Consider the following 16,237-nt stretch of genomic DNA (forward strand, 5'->3'; position numbering starts at 1 on the left):
ATGTAACCAAAAAGGACAGAATTGCTATATTTAATTGATCTTCTGGCTTTAAAGATGATAATCTGAGCCAAGAGTATCTTCAAAGAGCCATGCTATGACAATAACAGGTAGCAGAAAGTTCTACAGCATCCAAAGCAGCACTAATTGATTTACTTCTAGTGAACCTTCCTTCACCATTTCCAAATAATCCTGCTGGTGATGTTTTGGCAAATTATCCACAAAGTACTTCATACCATCCTAATTTTATCTTTAGTATAGTCTGAGTAGTGCAAAAGAACTTGCATTTTTCAGTTGTGTTGAGGCAGTTCCAAACATCTTTCTGTAAACAACATCAATATGTTTGCTTTCTCTTTTACATGAAGTAGCTGAATCTGGTGCAAAAGCAAGTCTTTTCCTGACAACTGTCACTTTGACCGAATCCGGCTTTGGATATGTTTTAAGGAAAATTGGGTCCTGGTCAGGAAGTCTGTAGTTTTTCAGTAAATATGGTATTGCTGCCTTTCCTGTAACCAGTGTTAAACATTTTCTGCTATCTCAAGAAGACCTGCTACTAAAGGTAACAATGGTATAGGTGCAGCCCTAGATTGTAAGGTCTCCAAGATACTAGACACCAATGGTTGAGAAGTTTTCAAATTAATACTTGACTTTGCCACTCCTCTGGGTAATACGTCTTGAAAGGTTATGATGTCATCAACTGTTGAAATTCAAGTCAGTGAGGTAAAAGTGTATGATGTTACATCTGTATCAGTATCTCAATAGGAAAAATTAGATTGTAACTTTGATCTTGTTTGCCTTTGTGGACAAAACTCAGAAGAAGTGTGTCTACTCCTCCGTGGCTGTTGTGACCTGGCTTGAGAACGAGGTTTCCACTTTCTAATTGGAGATATTGAAGTTGCTCTGAATGCTTTCCTTGGTGGTGAAAGATTCAATGGTGTCAGAGGAACCTGTACCAGATCTTCAAATGGAATAATTGGAGTGATGGGTCTATATGGTAACGGAGCCAGATATGGAGATGAACCTGAATCAATATCTCTCTGGAGGATTAGATGTTTCCTTCCTTTTCTGGGATTATTTTGATCATCAGAAGATTGAACGGGTTGGGAAGTCGAATATAGTTGGCACTGTTGATGGTGAGATGGACCAAGCTTTGGAGACTTGAGATAGGGATGTAGAGAGTCTCTGCTCTTTCGCTGTCGGTGGTGATGTTGATTCAAGTGAATGAAGTCCCTTTTATGTTGACTCGACCAACGACCTAGTGTGTGTTCTCGACATCTGAATGGTTTGACGCTGAGCGGTAGTTTCTTGATGTCAATGGTGACGAATTATGTCATCAAAGCTTTTGACCCTATCTTACTCATCATTCATCTGACAGCGAACAAGTCGGCGCCAATGGTTTCGACGTCAATGGCAACAGCAACGTCGTCCTGCGAGGACGATGGAATGTTGTCTTTTTTCCCTTTATCTACTTTTGTGATGTTTTTCAGATAATGGATAAGTAAAAGAGGCTGGTTCAGAGAGATATCGTTTTAGCCTCTGCCTTTTCTTTTTTTCTCTTTCAGCCCTCATGCCTTCCCTCATGCCCCTATGACAAATGCCTTCTCTGTCATGTAATGTTCTCTTGGACATTTTCTTGCAGACCTTGCATCATTAACAGATTGGGAGACTGGTAAACATACCACTCAGGCCTTACTGGCACCTGTAACATCTTTCTTTCTCCCACATGAAAAGTATTTGAAGAATAGCGATGGCATTTTGACTAAAATTCAGACAACAAATGATGAGAAAATCTGTTCACTCGCGATAGAATGGTAAAAAACGTTGAATGAAAAGTCAAGAGTAATCTTCCCTTGAAGAATTCTTTTTTATTTTGAGGTAACAAATCTCAGCTGTGTTCCTGAGATCGTCTTCTCATGAAACGGAACATAGAACTGAGTGAAAAAGGCAACTGCAGTACAAGGCAGTCTGGGTAGAAGTGCTTCCCTGAGTCTTTCCTGTCTCTGTTAAATGAAAGCCAACAAACTGAATTTTTTGCATTCATTTTCACTGAGTAAAACAAGTATTTATCCTCGGTTTGCTATTAAAAGATGCTGCGATACCGTATTATGAATGCATTTGACAGGTTTACAACCGTGGACCATCCTGGAAAAATGACACATTTTTTGGTCTTCGATTCGAAGTTTTCAGATTTAAAGACAATGTTTTCATGCTGGCAGGTAATTATTCAAGCATTTATAACTGTCAATGAAGATCCTACAAAGCAGAAGAAACTTGTTCAACCTGCGCCCCCACCATGCACTGCTTATAACCTCACATATTACATCCATTATTTTCTATGGAACGGTGTAGCAGTATCAGTGGTTGTTGATGTGTAGTGTTGGACTTACTACTGTTTCTTTTTTGGCAGTGATAACTTACATTTGAAAATTTGACTCCACCCCCTTTTCAGGATGTGGAGACATGTAAGGCTACACTTCTGAGTAACTTTACATTCTGATTTTGTGTCCAGCCAAAAGAAGTAAATTACGCAACAGTGTAATCGTACATTACATGTGTAGATTACTCTGAATTTTAAGTTACATTTTTTAATATCCCTGTACCAGTTTGTCCAGGATTCTAAGCGAACCTGCAATATTCTCTAGCATGCTGTAAAATGAGATGATGAGCCAGGATAACATGCTCAAGAACTAAGGCACTGTGCTTTTATCTTTCAAACAGGCTGCTTCCTATTACTGCAACAAGATGGGCTTTGAACCGTTTGCCTACCAGGGACTGGAGACTGGAAGCAGGGAAGTGGTGTCCCATGCCATCAAGCAAAATAAGGCAAGATAATCGAAAATGCATGGCATTGAAATAATAGTTTTTACATAAAATATTTAAAATGCATTTTAAAAGATGGTTACGTGAATGAAAAGCATGCCTAATAAATAAAAAATTGTTCATAGTGTAACTATTGATAAATTGCACAAACAAAAACAGCTTAATTTCATAAACAATTCTTAGTGAGAGCGCAGTGACTCTGGGGGTCATTAGAAGTTTGGCGGACGGAAACATCCGTCCACCAAACTCTTGACGAGGAGGTCGCCTCTGTGCTGGCAGTCTCTGCACTGGCCCCATTACAGCTTTCCCACTGGGCTTTTCTACTGGGTTTCCGCAACAGCATTGTTCCCGGCTCATAATTGAGCTGGCGGCAATGCTGCCACACACAGGATGCACCAGCTCCCTTGAAATGCGCACTATCTGTACAGTAGACAGTGCACATTTCAAGGGTACTGGGCAAGGGAACCCCTACACTGCCCATGACCCAGGCATGGGCAGTGCAGGGGCCCAGCTGTGGCTCCATGCACTTGTTCTCCGCCACCCTTTTCATGGTGGTAAAACCGCCATAAAAAGGCTGGCAGAGAACAAAGTTGTAATCAGCACCAGGACCGCCGTCAGCCCATTGGGATCTTGGATCCTGGCGGGAACTGCAGTAAGTTGACGGGTCTGCTCGCCAACCTCATAATGTGGTGGTCGGACTGCCACAGCCACAGCGGTCTTGTGACTGCCAGACTCGTAATCAGCCCCTTAGTTTAATATGCAAATAGAACACATAAACACCAAAAAGAAACAATAAAAAAACTATTTTATTCATACTGTATGGATGATTACTGTGAGAGTGAGGTTAACGGAGAATGTGGAGGTCTGTCCTGTGGCTCAATCTTAGGATTCAATGAGTGAGTGTGTATTCAGCTTCATGCTAGGTGGCCATCCAAGCCCCATCTAAGTATTATAGTGTGATACGATTAGAATCAGAAGGCATTCAAGTACATGCACTCTTCATCGTGACATTGCTTTCAGGGAACTAGAAGAAACAGCAGTCCAGATGTGTAGTTCTACAACAAAATATATCCAAAGCTAAACATAAAATATTGCAGCATATAAAATGGAATGTAATAATTGGTCTTAACTTTACAGCTGCACACTTGAACAATTTACTATTCTTAGCTCTACATCCAAGTACTTTGACAACATTGTTAAAGTATGCAGCTGTAGCGTTAAGAATAATAAAGCTATACTAACCTGTATATGCATATCTTCACAATATTGTAGTAGGTGATATTCTGAATACAGTATTTTCTTAGGACTATATTTTCTTAGGACTATATTTTTGTTGTTCATATTCTGTCATACAAGCTCCTCTGAGAAGCTTGTTCTGATTGATGCTGAGAGGACAGAGTTTGACATGGACCGTCATCTTAACGAAAGGTGTACTCTAGAGTCCATAGGAGAATAACTATTATTACTTATGTTTCTCGTCTTCTTGAGAAATATGAATCCGTCACATTCACAGAGGTGATCAATCCTAGGTTCCTCATAATTAGCCTGACTTACAAGGAGGTTTAAAGGGTCATTCAATAGACTGGGTTTTGATCAACTAACCTAGACATTTGAAATGCAGTGCTTTACCAACTAGCAGCCTACTGGAGATTATTGCTGATTATATTCTTTTTACTGCTTCTGCCCACAATCTAGACATCATTTTCTACACACAACTGTCATTGTCTGCGAAAATTGGTGAACTTTCTCCAATGTATTACATGCTTCACATCATAAGGAAAATGATTACACCCTTCCCCTGATTCTAACATGTCTCTTGTCCAGGCACTCATCCATTCCCCCCAACTGCAGTTTTTTTATCTTAACTTACCACCCTGTACACCCTAAACATCTAAACTATTGTGGCTCGGCTTATTTTTGGACTGACCTGTCTAGACTGAGGGGGTCATTCTGACCCTGGCGGCCGGTGACCGCCAGGGTCACCGACCACGGGAGCACCGCCAACAGGCTGGCGGTGCTCCCGAGGGCATTCTGACCGCGGCGGTTCAGCCGCGGTCAGAAAGGGTAAACCGGCGGTCTCCCGCCGGTTTACCGCTGCCCCATTGAATCCTCCATGGCGGCGGAGCGCGCTCCGCCGCCATGGGGATTCAGACACCCCCTACCGCCATCCTGTTCATGGCGGGAAACCCGCCATGAACAGGATGGCGGTAGGGGGTGCCGCGGGGCCCCCGTAAGAGGGCCCCGCAAAGTATTTCAGTGTCTGCTTTGCAGACACTGAAATACACGACGGGTGCAACTGCACCCGTCGCACCCCTGCAACTACGCCGGCTCAATTCTGAGCCGGCGTCCTCGTTGCAGGGGCATTTCTGCTGGGCCGGCGGGCGCTCTTTTGGAGAGCGCCCGCCGGCCCAGCGGAAATGTCTGAATGGCCGCCGCGGTCTTTTGACCGCGGTGCGGTCATTCGGCGGCGGAACCTTGGCGGACGGACTCCGCCGTCCGCCAAGGTCTGAATCAGGCCCTGAATCTGTGTAGCCAAGGATGGTTCATATTTTTTGGGGTGGCTTGGACAAAGGTGAACTTTCTCCAATGTATTACATGCTTCACATCATAAGGAAAATGATTACACCATTCCCCTGATTCTAACATGTCTCTTGTCCAGGCACTCATCCATTCCCCCCAACTGCAGTTTTTTTATCTTAACTTACCACCCTGTACACCCTATACATCTAAACTATTGTGGCTCGGCTTATTTTTGGACTGACCTGTCTAGACTGAGGGGGTCATTCTGACCCTGGCGGCCGGTGACCGCCAGGGTCACCGACCACGGGAGCACCGCCAACAGGCTGGCGGTGCTCCCGAGGGCATTCTGACCGCGGCGGTTCAGCCGCGGTCAGAAAGGGTAAACCGGCGGTCTCCCGCCGGTTTACCGCTGCCCCATTGAATCCTCCATGGCGGCGGAGCGCGCTCCGCCGCCATGGGGATTCAGACACCCCCTACCGCCATCCTGTTCATGCGGGAAACCCGCCATGAACAGGATGGCGGTAGGGGGTGCCGCGGGGCCCCCGTAAGAGGGCCCCGCAAAGTATTTCAGTGTCTGCTTTGCAGACACTGAAATACGCGACGGGTGCAACTGCACCCGTCGCACCCCTGCAACTACGCCGGCTCAATTCTGAGCCGGCGTCCTCGTTGCAGGGGCATTTCTGCTGGGCCGGCGGGCGCTCTTTTGGAGAGCGCCCGCCGGCCCAGCGGAAATGTCTGAATGGCCGCCGCGGTCTTTTGACCGCGGTGCGGTCATTCGGCGGCGGAACCTTGGCGGACGGCCTCCGCCGTCCGCCAAGGTCTGAATCAGGCCCTGAATCTGTGTAGCCAAGGATGGTTCATATTTTTTGGGGTGGCTTGGACAAAGGAGTCTGTGTATAGTATCAGATCCAACAGCGCAGAGCATGCATAGCTGAGGAAAGAATGTAGGCATGGTTTAGCAGTGTAAGTTCCAAATTGAGTGAATGTCTTTCCTGGTGGTTTTTCAGAAGGACTGGGCAAACAGAAGGGTTTCACACATCAAATCATGTTTAAAAGTAATGTTCTAACGTTTGTGCACAAAGTACGACGTGTACTCATTTCCATGAGGGATGAGTTCAAAATAGTACTAAAGAATTTAAGTGAGTAAAGTATTATTTAACCAATAGAGATTTTGGAATGGACATGACCAATGGTTTTGGCTATGAAGGCTTATGATTCTATGAGGATAGGTATTTGTTGGACGGGAGTGCAAGAAGGCGCTAATGGATGCCAAGGTATTTTCAGCTCTTAACTTGACATCAGCTTTTCACCACGTTATTTTACACCGGGACCCGTGACATTTAACATCCTTCATTATGCCTGAAGGAGCTTACAGGTTCATAATAATGCCTTTTGGCTTGGCTTCTGCCTCCTCGGTTTTCCACCAGGTAGTAGAAGCCCAATTCAAATGTATTCCCAATATCAAATGCTTTCAGGGTGACATCTTAGTATTTGGTCATGGTTTAGAGTCGCATGATAGGTTCTGGGCCAGAGTTCAATGCATTTTGAATGGCAAAGGAATTACCTTAAAGGCTAGTAAATGCAAATTTTCCTGTGGATAGTGTTGGTTCTTTGGGGTGCATATAGGTGGTCATTACAACCCTGGCGGTGTTAAAGCGGCGGTAAAACCACCAACAGGCCGGTGGTAAAAAAAAATGGAATCACGACCGTGGCGGAAACCGCCAACATAGACAGCCACTTTAACACTCCGACCACCACGGCGGTAGAAACAAACACCGCAGCGTCACTGCCAACAGACAGGCGGAAGACAAGGTTCCGCCCACTGTATTACAACAGTCCAATCCGCCACCTTTTCCGGGGCAGATTCACTGCGAACAAAAACACGGCGGAAACAGGACTTGGAAGGGAAAACGCTCACCTCTACACACTCCACGAGGAATCAGGACACCATGGAAACCGAGCTCCAGATACTCCCTGCCTTTGTCTTCCTGCTCCTCTACCAGGAACATCAAAGACGGCGGCGAAGACCACAGTGAGTACTGCACCTACGACACAGGGGAGGGGGGAGGGAAAAAAGAGTGACACACACACGCAACACGCAACACTCCCATCCCCACCCTCATCCACTACAACACACACACAAGTACATGTTGATACATTACATTTACAACCCCCAACCCCCCTGGAAGAATGCAAGGACAAAAGGAAATGAGTTGAACGTTTGTAATCTATTAAAATACAGTAATCAAAAATATATATATTTATATATTTACACTATAAACAAATATATACACCAAGAATACAAGTCCAAGATATTCCACCATTAAAGTCCGTGGACCACTGGGCCCAAAATGCATGGGCGAGACCCACACTCAATACCCGATCAAAACGGAGAGAACACTGCAGGGGCATCAGATAGAAATACAACAGGCACCTCAGGGGGAGGGGAAGTGGGGCACCTCAGCTGGATGAGTGCACGACGCCAGATCCACGAGGGGGCTCCATGCCCATTAATGTATCCTGGGGAGTGCAAAGCCACAGTCTCACAAGTCTTTACAGTGGATGGTTTGCCCACTGCTGCATCCTGGGGAGTGCAAAGCCATAGTCTCTCAAGTCTCTAAAGTGGGTGGTTTGCCCACTGCTGCATCCTGGGGAGTGCAAAGCCACAGTCTCACAAGTCTTTACAGTGGGTGGTTTGCCCACTGCTGCATCCTGGGGAGTGCCAAGCCACAGTCTCACAAGTGGATGCCTTTCTCCACTGGTTCTGGAGGGGTCTTTGTGCCCAGAGTGCTTCATCCTGCCAAGGACTGAGGTAGTGGATGTGATACTCCACTGGTTCTGGAGGGGGCTTTGTGCCCAGAGTGCTTCATCCTGCCAAGGACTGAGGTAGTGGATGTGATTCTCCACTGGTTCTGGAGGGGGCTTTGTGCCCAGAGTGCTTCATCCTGCCAAGGACTGAGGTAGACAATGCCTTTATCCACTGGTTCTGGAGGGGGCTTTGTGCCCAGAGTGCTTCATCCTGCTCGTGGCGGCCTCAGTAGCGTTGGAGCTTTTGGCGCTCATTGGCCTGCAGTGCTGGTGGCGGCGGTGTCCTTGGCAGCGGTGCTGGTGGCGGCGGTGTCCTGTTCAGCTTTGCTGGTGGCAGCGGTGTCCTGTTCAACGGTGCTGGTGGCGGCGGTGTCCTTGGCAGCGGTGTCCTGTTTAGCGGTGCTGGTGGCGGCGGTGTCCTGTTCAGCGGTGCTGATGGCGGCGGTGTCCTTGGCAGCGGTGCTTGTGGCAGCGGTGTCCTTGGCAGCAGTGCTTGTGGCGGCGGTGTCCTTGGCAGCGGTGCTGGTGGCGGCGGTGTCCTTGGCAGCGGTGCTGGTGGCGCCGTTGTCCTGTTCAGCGGTGCTGGTGGCGGTGGTTTCCTGCTCAGCGGTGCTGGTGGCGGTGTCCTTGGCAGCGGTGCTTGTGGCGGCGGTGTCCTTGGCAGCGGTGCTAGTGGCGGCGGTGTCCTGTTCTGCGGTGCTGGTGGTGGCGGAGTCCTTGGCAGTGGTGCTGGTGGCGGCGGTGTCCTGCTCAGTGGTGCTGGTGGCGGTCTTGTCCGCCATGCAGGTTTTCGGCAACTTGCCTGTTTTTCTGTGCCCCTTCCCCACCTTGGATGGTGGGGTAGCTGTCTTCCAACTCCCAACTGTACTCCTGGGAGAGGCTTTGGTGGTAGATGTTTTGTCTCTCTCCCGCCGGGCACTGGCCAACTTTTTGTGCTTTTGAGGTGGGGAACTGTCCGTGGTCTGGCTCCTTGGCACACTGGCTGCCCTGCTGCCTGGCACACTCCAGAAGCTGGTTACTACTGGCACCACTGTTCCCGCAGATGTTGTGGCTGAGGTGCTGGGATGGGACCTGGAAAGGCGGGCCCTAGGGGACTGAAGGGGTGGGGGAGGTGAGGGGAAGAGGTCAAGGTTGGACAGGAAAAGTTTTTGGGACACACTGGGACGGGTAGTTGGAGGGGGTTTGGGAGTGGAGAGAGAGGTAGTGGTTGTAGGAGGTGTACATTTGCTGACTTTGGGTGAAGGTGCATGGGCTGGAGGCTGTTGTGAGGTGGATGGCTGTTGGATGGGTGTGTGGCTGCATTTGTGTACCTTGGGAGGTGGGCTCACAGACACACTGGGAGAGGACACAGGGGATGTGTGAATGGTAGTGGGGTGGTGAGTGCAAGTGAGCGGGGTGTGATGGTGGGTGTGCTGGTGATCGACGTAGTGGATGAAGATGTAGTGCATGCAGGTGTGAGTGGAGACAAGACTGGAGGGAGACGAGGAGGAGGGGGAGACAGTGGAGGCAGTGGATGTTGCTAAGTCTGCCTGTGTATGATGCTTGCGTGAGTGCCTGTGGGATGTGTGGTGCTTATGTTTGCCTGAGCTTCCCTTGTGTGTTGAGGTGTGTGCATGCTGGTCTGATGGTGTGCTTGGGATAGGCTGAGGTACAGGGGTTTGGGTCTGGGTGGAGGAAGTTGGAGGGGGGAGGCTGGACACAAGGACAATAGCTGCCATCAGTGCTGAGGCCAGAGTCTGAAAAGCTTGCTGTTGGGCTGCCTGACCAGATTGAATGCCCTCAAGGTATGGATTGGTCTGTTGCAGCTGCCTCTCTACACACTGGATGGCATTCAAAATGGTAGACTGGCCAACAGTGAGGGACCTGAGGAGGTCAATGGCCTCCTCACTGAGGGCAGCAAGGCTGACAGGGGCAGGGGCTGAGGTGCCTGGGACGAAGGAGATGCCCACCCTCCTGGGTGAGCGGCCACGGGGCACATGCTGAGGGGCTGCTGGGAGGGCGGTGCTGGTAGTGGGGGGTGGCGGCTGTACCTGTAGATGCGGGGGGCCGCCACCGCAAGGGAGCTCCCATCAGAGGAGGAGTCTGTGTCGCTGGTTTCAGCTCCTGTCCCCGCCATGGAGCTCCCCTCGCCCTCCGTCCCACTGGTGGCTTCTGACTCTGTTGTGTCGCCCTCCAGGGCCATGTGGGATGCAGCTCCCTCCTGCTCCGGTGCCACTGCTCCTCCGCCTGATGATGCTAATGCACACAAGAACAGGGAGACCACAAAAAGGGGGGGGGAACAGAAGAAAGACATGTTCAGTGCATGCAATACCGCTTCAGTTGGCGGACACCACAGACACAGAAGCCCCCTGCGCTACGCCGTGCACTTTGAGTTCCCTCATTAATCACAGGGACATGGGGTACAAGGCCTATGCCCGATTGCTGCACACATGGAAGTCACAGGAGCCTGACTAGGTGTAGTTGCCTCTGAACACAGGTGGGGTGGGGTGCCACATAGCCTGCCTTAAGAAGGGACCTTGCCTACTAAACTCTCCCTGGCCTAGGGGAACCCACAGCCCACCTCCCCCACCCAGACACCTCCACCGCGTGCTGAATCCGCAGAATGAGAGTGTACTCACCCCCTTGTGGCTGCTGTGATGCCCTCAAGCGCCCATCCAACTCCGAATATGCCACCGCCAGGATCCAGAACATCAGGGGGGTCATGGTGCGACGGGCACCCCTCCCAGGTTGGGAGGCCATCCCCAGCTGGGCCTCCGCCGTCTTCTTGCTCCAGCGGCGAATGTCCTCACATCTTTTCCAGCAGTGGGTGCTCCGTCTGTGGTGGACCCCCAGGGTCCGGACTTCCTTGGCGATGGCACGCCAAATATCCTTCTTCTGGTGGGCGCTGACCTAAAGGAATAGCACAGGGGAAAAGGGAAGATATAACCGTCCGCACCGTCACAGTCATTGGCCCGCATCCCTACCCTTGCCATGACGCACATGCACTCACCGTCATTTCATGCACGCCTCATTCCCCCCCCCTATCGTTCATCCACACCACTCCACACAGGCATTGCCCATTCGGCATGCTCACAGTGTACTTACCTGTTTGTCTGGAGGACCGTAGAGTAGCGTGTACTGGGGGAGGACCCCATCCACTAGTTTCTCCAACTCCTCTGTGCTGAAGGCAGGGGCCCTTTCCCTAGACACATGAGCCATTGTCTCTTCCAGACTAAGGTCACAGCAGCACTTGCAGTGTACGTCCTCTCCTGTCGAAGATCAGGTATCAAGTGAGTGAACAGACAGAAAATGGCGGTCACATCCGCGGTGGTGCGTATCGTCACCGCCGGCGTACATCGTCATTGGCTCCTGGAACCCATAGGGTCCAATGTTAACCAATGCAGGATTGCGCCGCGGGCTTTGACAACCTACCGCGACGGTGTACAACGCCAGCGCAGTTACATCATATCCCCTTGTCCCACCTTACAGGTCAGGCAGCCGCCATTTCAGGGGGCCACATGGAATTCATTTTGACTGCGTCACGCATATCTAGGCCTTGCATAAACACTAATACAGGCATATATTGATTAAAAAAAATTATGGAATAAAGTTGTGTTTAAGTACCTCAGTGTTGGTTGACTCTCTGCTCGCTGTTCTCCTCCATAAAGCACGTCCGATGGGGCAGGTGAGGAGATGGCGGCATCCTCCAGTGTACAGACCGCTGGTGGACCTGTCGACAATGGAGGAGCGACATGTAATTGTCACATACAGACTTGATCATACCACAATCCTGGAACTGCGTGCCCAGTTGGAGCCAGACCTGATGTCAGCTATCCGCCATTCCACAGGAATCCCCCCTCTAGTGCAGGTCTTGCCAGTACTTCATTTCCTGGCAAGTGGGTCTTTTCAAACAACAGTGGCCATAGCATCAGGGATGTCCCAGCCTATGTTATCAAACGTGTTGTCCAGAGTGTTGTCTGCCCTGCTGAAACACATGCGCAGCTACATCGTGTTCCCTCAGGTGGAGGATTTGCCTACAGTGAAAGGTGACTTCTATGCCCTGGGACATATCCCCAACATCATAGGTGCCATTGAGTGAACAGCTGTACAGAAACCGGAAGAATTACCATTCTATGAATGTGCAGATGGTGTTTGGCCGACCAGTACATCTCCCATGTGAACGGCAAGTTTCCTGGCTCAGTGCATGACACTTACATTCTGCGGAATAGCAGCATCCCTTTTGTGATGGGGCAACTCCAGAGGCACCGTGTGTGGCTATTAGGTGAGGACATGGACCAAATACAGTGTGACTAGGTGTCTGGGGATGTCCCTAAGAGTTAGTGTGTGTCTAACAGTTGTCCCTCGACATTTGCAGGTGACTCGGGCTACCCCAACCTGTCCTGACTACTGACCCCAGTGAGGAATCCCAGGACAAGGGCAGAGGAATGCTACAATGAGGCCTATAGGCGAATTAGGAGGATTATAGAGAGGACCTTCGGCCTCCTGAAGGCCAGGTTCAGGTGCCTCCATATGACAGGTAGTTCCCTATTCTACCCACCAAAGAAGGTGTGCCAGATCATCGTGGCCTGCTGTATGCTTCACAACTTGGCTTTGCGACGACAGGTGCCTTTTCTGCAGGAGGATGGTCCAGATGGAGGTGTTGTGGCAGCTGTGGAGCCTGTGGACCGTGAAGACGAGGAAGCAGAAGAAGAGGACATAGACAACAGGAACACAGTGAGTCATCAATACTTCCACTGAGACACAGGTAAGAAGACAACACTACCTGCTACATCTGATTTAATTCTTCTGCCTCTCATCTGTCTGTCACTTTCACCCAGTGTATGGACCCTGATTTGTCACTTTCCCTTTCAATTTCGCAGATGTGGGTCCCACTGTGTGACATCTGCTTTGTTTCTGCATGGACTAGAGCTGTGTGACATATGTATGTTGACAATACATTGGATATAGCATTTTTCCACAGTTATAGCAAATACACATTTTCGAAAGCACAGACTGACTCCAGATTGTTTTGTGATTTAAGGGTGTTTATTTAAGTGCAAAATAGTGGATGGGGTTGTAAATTGATCAGGGGTGATGGTGGAGGAATGTCCATGGCAGAGTCCAGTCTATTAGTCTCACAGGTGCATTGTCCAAAAGGGCATAGGAAGTGGAGCTAGGGTAGTTTGAGTATGGACAGGGTGACAGAGTGGGACAGAAGGATGACATTCAGGGTGGTCTCATTTCTTGGCGAGGGTCTTGGCATTGTTCTCTGTCTTTGTCCTGGATCTCAGGGACCGCTTGCGTGGTGGTTCTCCATCTGCAGGGGGTGGGGTGCTGGTGTCGTGGTCTTGTGGCGGTGCCTCCTGTCCACTAGCGCCGGCAGAGGTGGTGGGCAGTTCATTGTCCAGGCTAGTGTCAGGGGCCCCTTGTTGGGCCACAGTGTCCCTTCTGGTGTTCACGAGTTCCTTCAGCACCCCTTCAATGGTGCCCAGGGTGGTGTTGATGGATTTGAGTTCCTCCCTGAACCCCAAATACTGTTCCTCCTGCAGCCGCTGGGTCTCCTGAAACTTGGCCAGTACCGTTGCCATCGTCTCCTGGGAATGGTGGTAGGCTCCCATGATGTTGGGGATGCAGTATAGCCAAGACTTGCTCCTCCCATGTTGTTAGTTCTGGGGGAGGAGGTGAGGGTCCGCCGCCAGTCCTCTGAACCGCAATCTGGTGTCTTGAGACCACGGAACGTATCTTCCCCTGTAGGTCGTTCCACCTCTTCCTGATGTCATCCCGTGTTCTTGGGTGCTGTCCCCCTGCGTTGACCCTGTCCACGATTCTGTGCCATAGCTCCGTCTTCCTAGCTATGGTGGTGTGCTGCACCTGTGATCCGAATAGCTGTGGCTCTACCTGGATGATTTCCTCCACCATGACCCTGAGCTCCTTCTCAGAAAACCTGGGGTGTCTTTGTGGTGGCATGGGGTGGTGTGGGTGATGTGTGGGGTGGTGTGTGTTGTCATGTGTGGGGTGATATTTAGGGGTGTGTTGTGTGAGGTGCGTGGATGTTGTGTGAGTGATGGTGTTGAGTGCTTGTGGATACTAGTGTTGTTTCTGGTGGTGTCTCTCTCTGGCCTCGCAATTTTTGTTGTAGGGGTTTGTGGGTGATGTGAGTGGGAGTTTTATATTGTATTGAGTGTGTGGGAGTGGTGTGTGTAAGTGTATCAGGTGTATGTATTTCGATTTGTCCAATGTGGATGTGTTTTGTAAGAGTGTGTGTATTTTGAGCACGCTGGTGTGTACCGCCAATGGAATACCGCGGTTGAAAGACCGCCGCGTGGATTCGTGGGTCGTGATAGTGTGAGTGTATTCCTGTTGGCGTGACGGTGGAGGTTTTGTTATCGCCAGTTTATCACTGACCTTTTGTGTGGCAGACTTGTGTGGGTGTCTAAATTTTGGTGGATTCTGAGCTGTGGGTCATAATAGCTGTGGCGGAATTCCGCGGCTGCGGCGGTGTGTTGGCGGTCTTCTGCACGGCGGTAAGTGGCATTTACCGCCAATGTTGTAATGACCCCCATAATTTGGTCAGGAAATAGAACCAAATGAGAGCTTAATCAAGGTTATTGCAAAGTTTCCATTCCTGAACAATAAGGACCAATTTCAATCTTTTTTGGAAATGTAATTATTCTGTGCTTGGTTCATTCCCAAGTGTGTGGATAAAAATGCACAATTTACATCCCCTGTTAAAGAAGAATGAGAAGTATGTATGGAATGAGGAGATGCCACCTTCAAGTTGTCCCTCAAACAATAACACAATCTACTGAAAGAGAGACAGCACCCTAGCTGACCAGCTCTAACCACAATAAAGATCTCCACCCTCTACAAACTACAAAAAATTGAACCCCAAACCACTGCTGCTGACACCCTCAGACTCCTCGCTCCCACAGATGATAACCCTGATGCGTTAGCTGATCACCTGCTCACCGCCTGGGACCAGCTCACAACTCAGAACACCACAGCCATCATGAACTCCGTCCAATCAGGAACGCACCACACTTTCAATCTCTGGAGCAAGATATTCAGCAGCAAGCTCACCGTCATTTTTACCTCATCCATAACCACAGCCTCCTTCCCCCGAAGCATGGAAACAAGCAGAAGTCAAACCCCTTCTCAAGAAACCTTCCGTCAACCTCAGTGAACTCAGAACTACTATGCTAAATTGCTGTTCTACTTTCTTGACAAAGTCCTCGAAAAGGCCATTAACCCCCAACTCATGGAAATCTTGGAGATCAATAGTCTCCTAGACCTTTCCCAATCCAGATCACGCAAGATCTACAGCACCAAAACCATCCTGATCACTGCCATGGCTGACATCAGAATCCTCCTCGACTGGGGAGAAATGGTGGCCTCGACCTCTCAGCAGCATTAGACACCATATCCCACTACACCCTTATCAAGAGGCTTCATCACATCAGAATCCAAGGAGATGCACTCAAATGGATCATTTCCTTTCTCATCAGAAGAACCCAGAGAATCAGCCTACCACCTTTTACCTCAGAACCCAAGAACATAATTTGCGGCGTCCCTCCAGGCTCGTTTCTCAACCCTACTCTATTCAACATCTACATGCCCCCTCAGCCAACATCATCCGAACCCATGGAATGAACATCATATTCTAGGCAGATTACACCTACCTCATCTTCTCACTATCAGAAGATCCCTCCACCACAAAGGCTAACTTCTGCAGCTGCATGACTGGCATTGCCGACTGGATGAAAAACAACTGCCTTAAACTCAGCACAGACAAAATGGAAGTACTGCTCTACGGGAACAACACCTCCCCATGGAATGACATCTGATGGCCTTCGGAACTGGGACCAGCGCCCACTCAGAAAGACCATGCACGCAATCTTGGCACCATCAGGACAGCAAGCTCACCATGAAAAACCAGATCAATGCAGTTTCTTCCACCTGCTTCCTCACTCTTCGCATGCACCGTAAAATCTTAAAATGGCTCCCCATCAACACCTGACGAACTGTCACTCAACTCTTGGTTACCAGCCGGTTGGACTACAGAAACACACTCTACGTAGGAATCACCACACACTGTCATCTGCCCTTGAGTGCA

At 49.6% G+C, this 16,237-nt stretch overlaps 1 protein-coding gene across 2 annotated transcripts in view; it reads left to right on the top strand.

Moving 5' to 3' along the window:
* The window catches only part of LOC138286509 (4-hydroxyphenylpyruvate dioxygenase), a 560,744-nt gene that overhangs the window by 65,187 nt on the left and 479,320 nt on the right, over positions 1-16,237 (top strand). For both annotated transcript variants that reach the window (XM_069226859.1, XM_069226860.1), the window contains exon 4: positions 2,716-2,820. In XM_069226859.1, the coding sequence (XP_069082960.1) occupies positions 2,716-2,820 (105 nt within the window). The remainder of the gene's footprint in view (positions 1-2,715; positions 2,821-16,237) is intronic.

Source organism: Pleurodeles waltl, chromosome 3_2 (genome assembly GCF_031143425.1).
Source record: "Pleurodeles waltl isolate 20211129_DDA chromosome 3_2, aPleWal1.hap1.20221129, whole genome shotgun sequence".
Lineage (NCBI taxonomy): Eukaryota > Metazoa > Chordata > Amphibia > Caudata > Salamandridae > Pleurodeles > Pleurodeles waltl.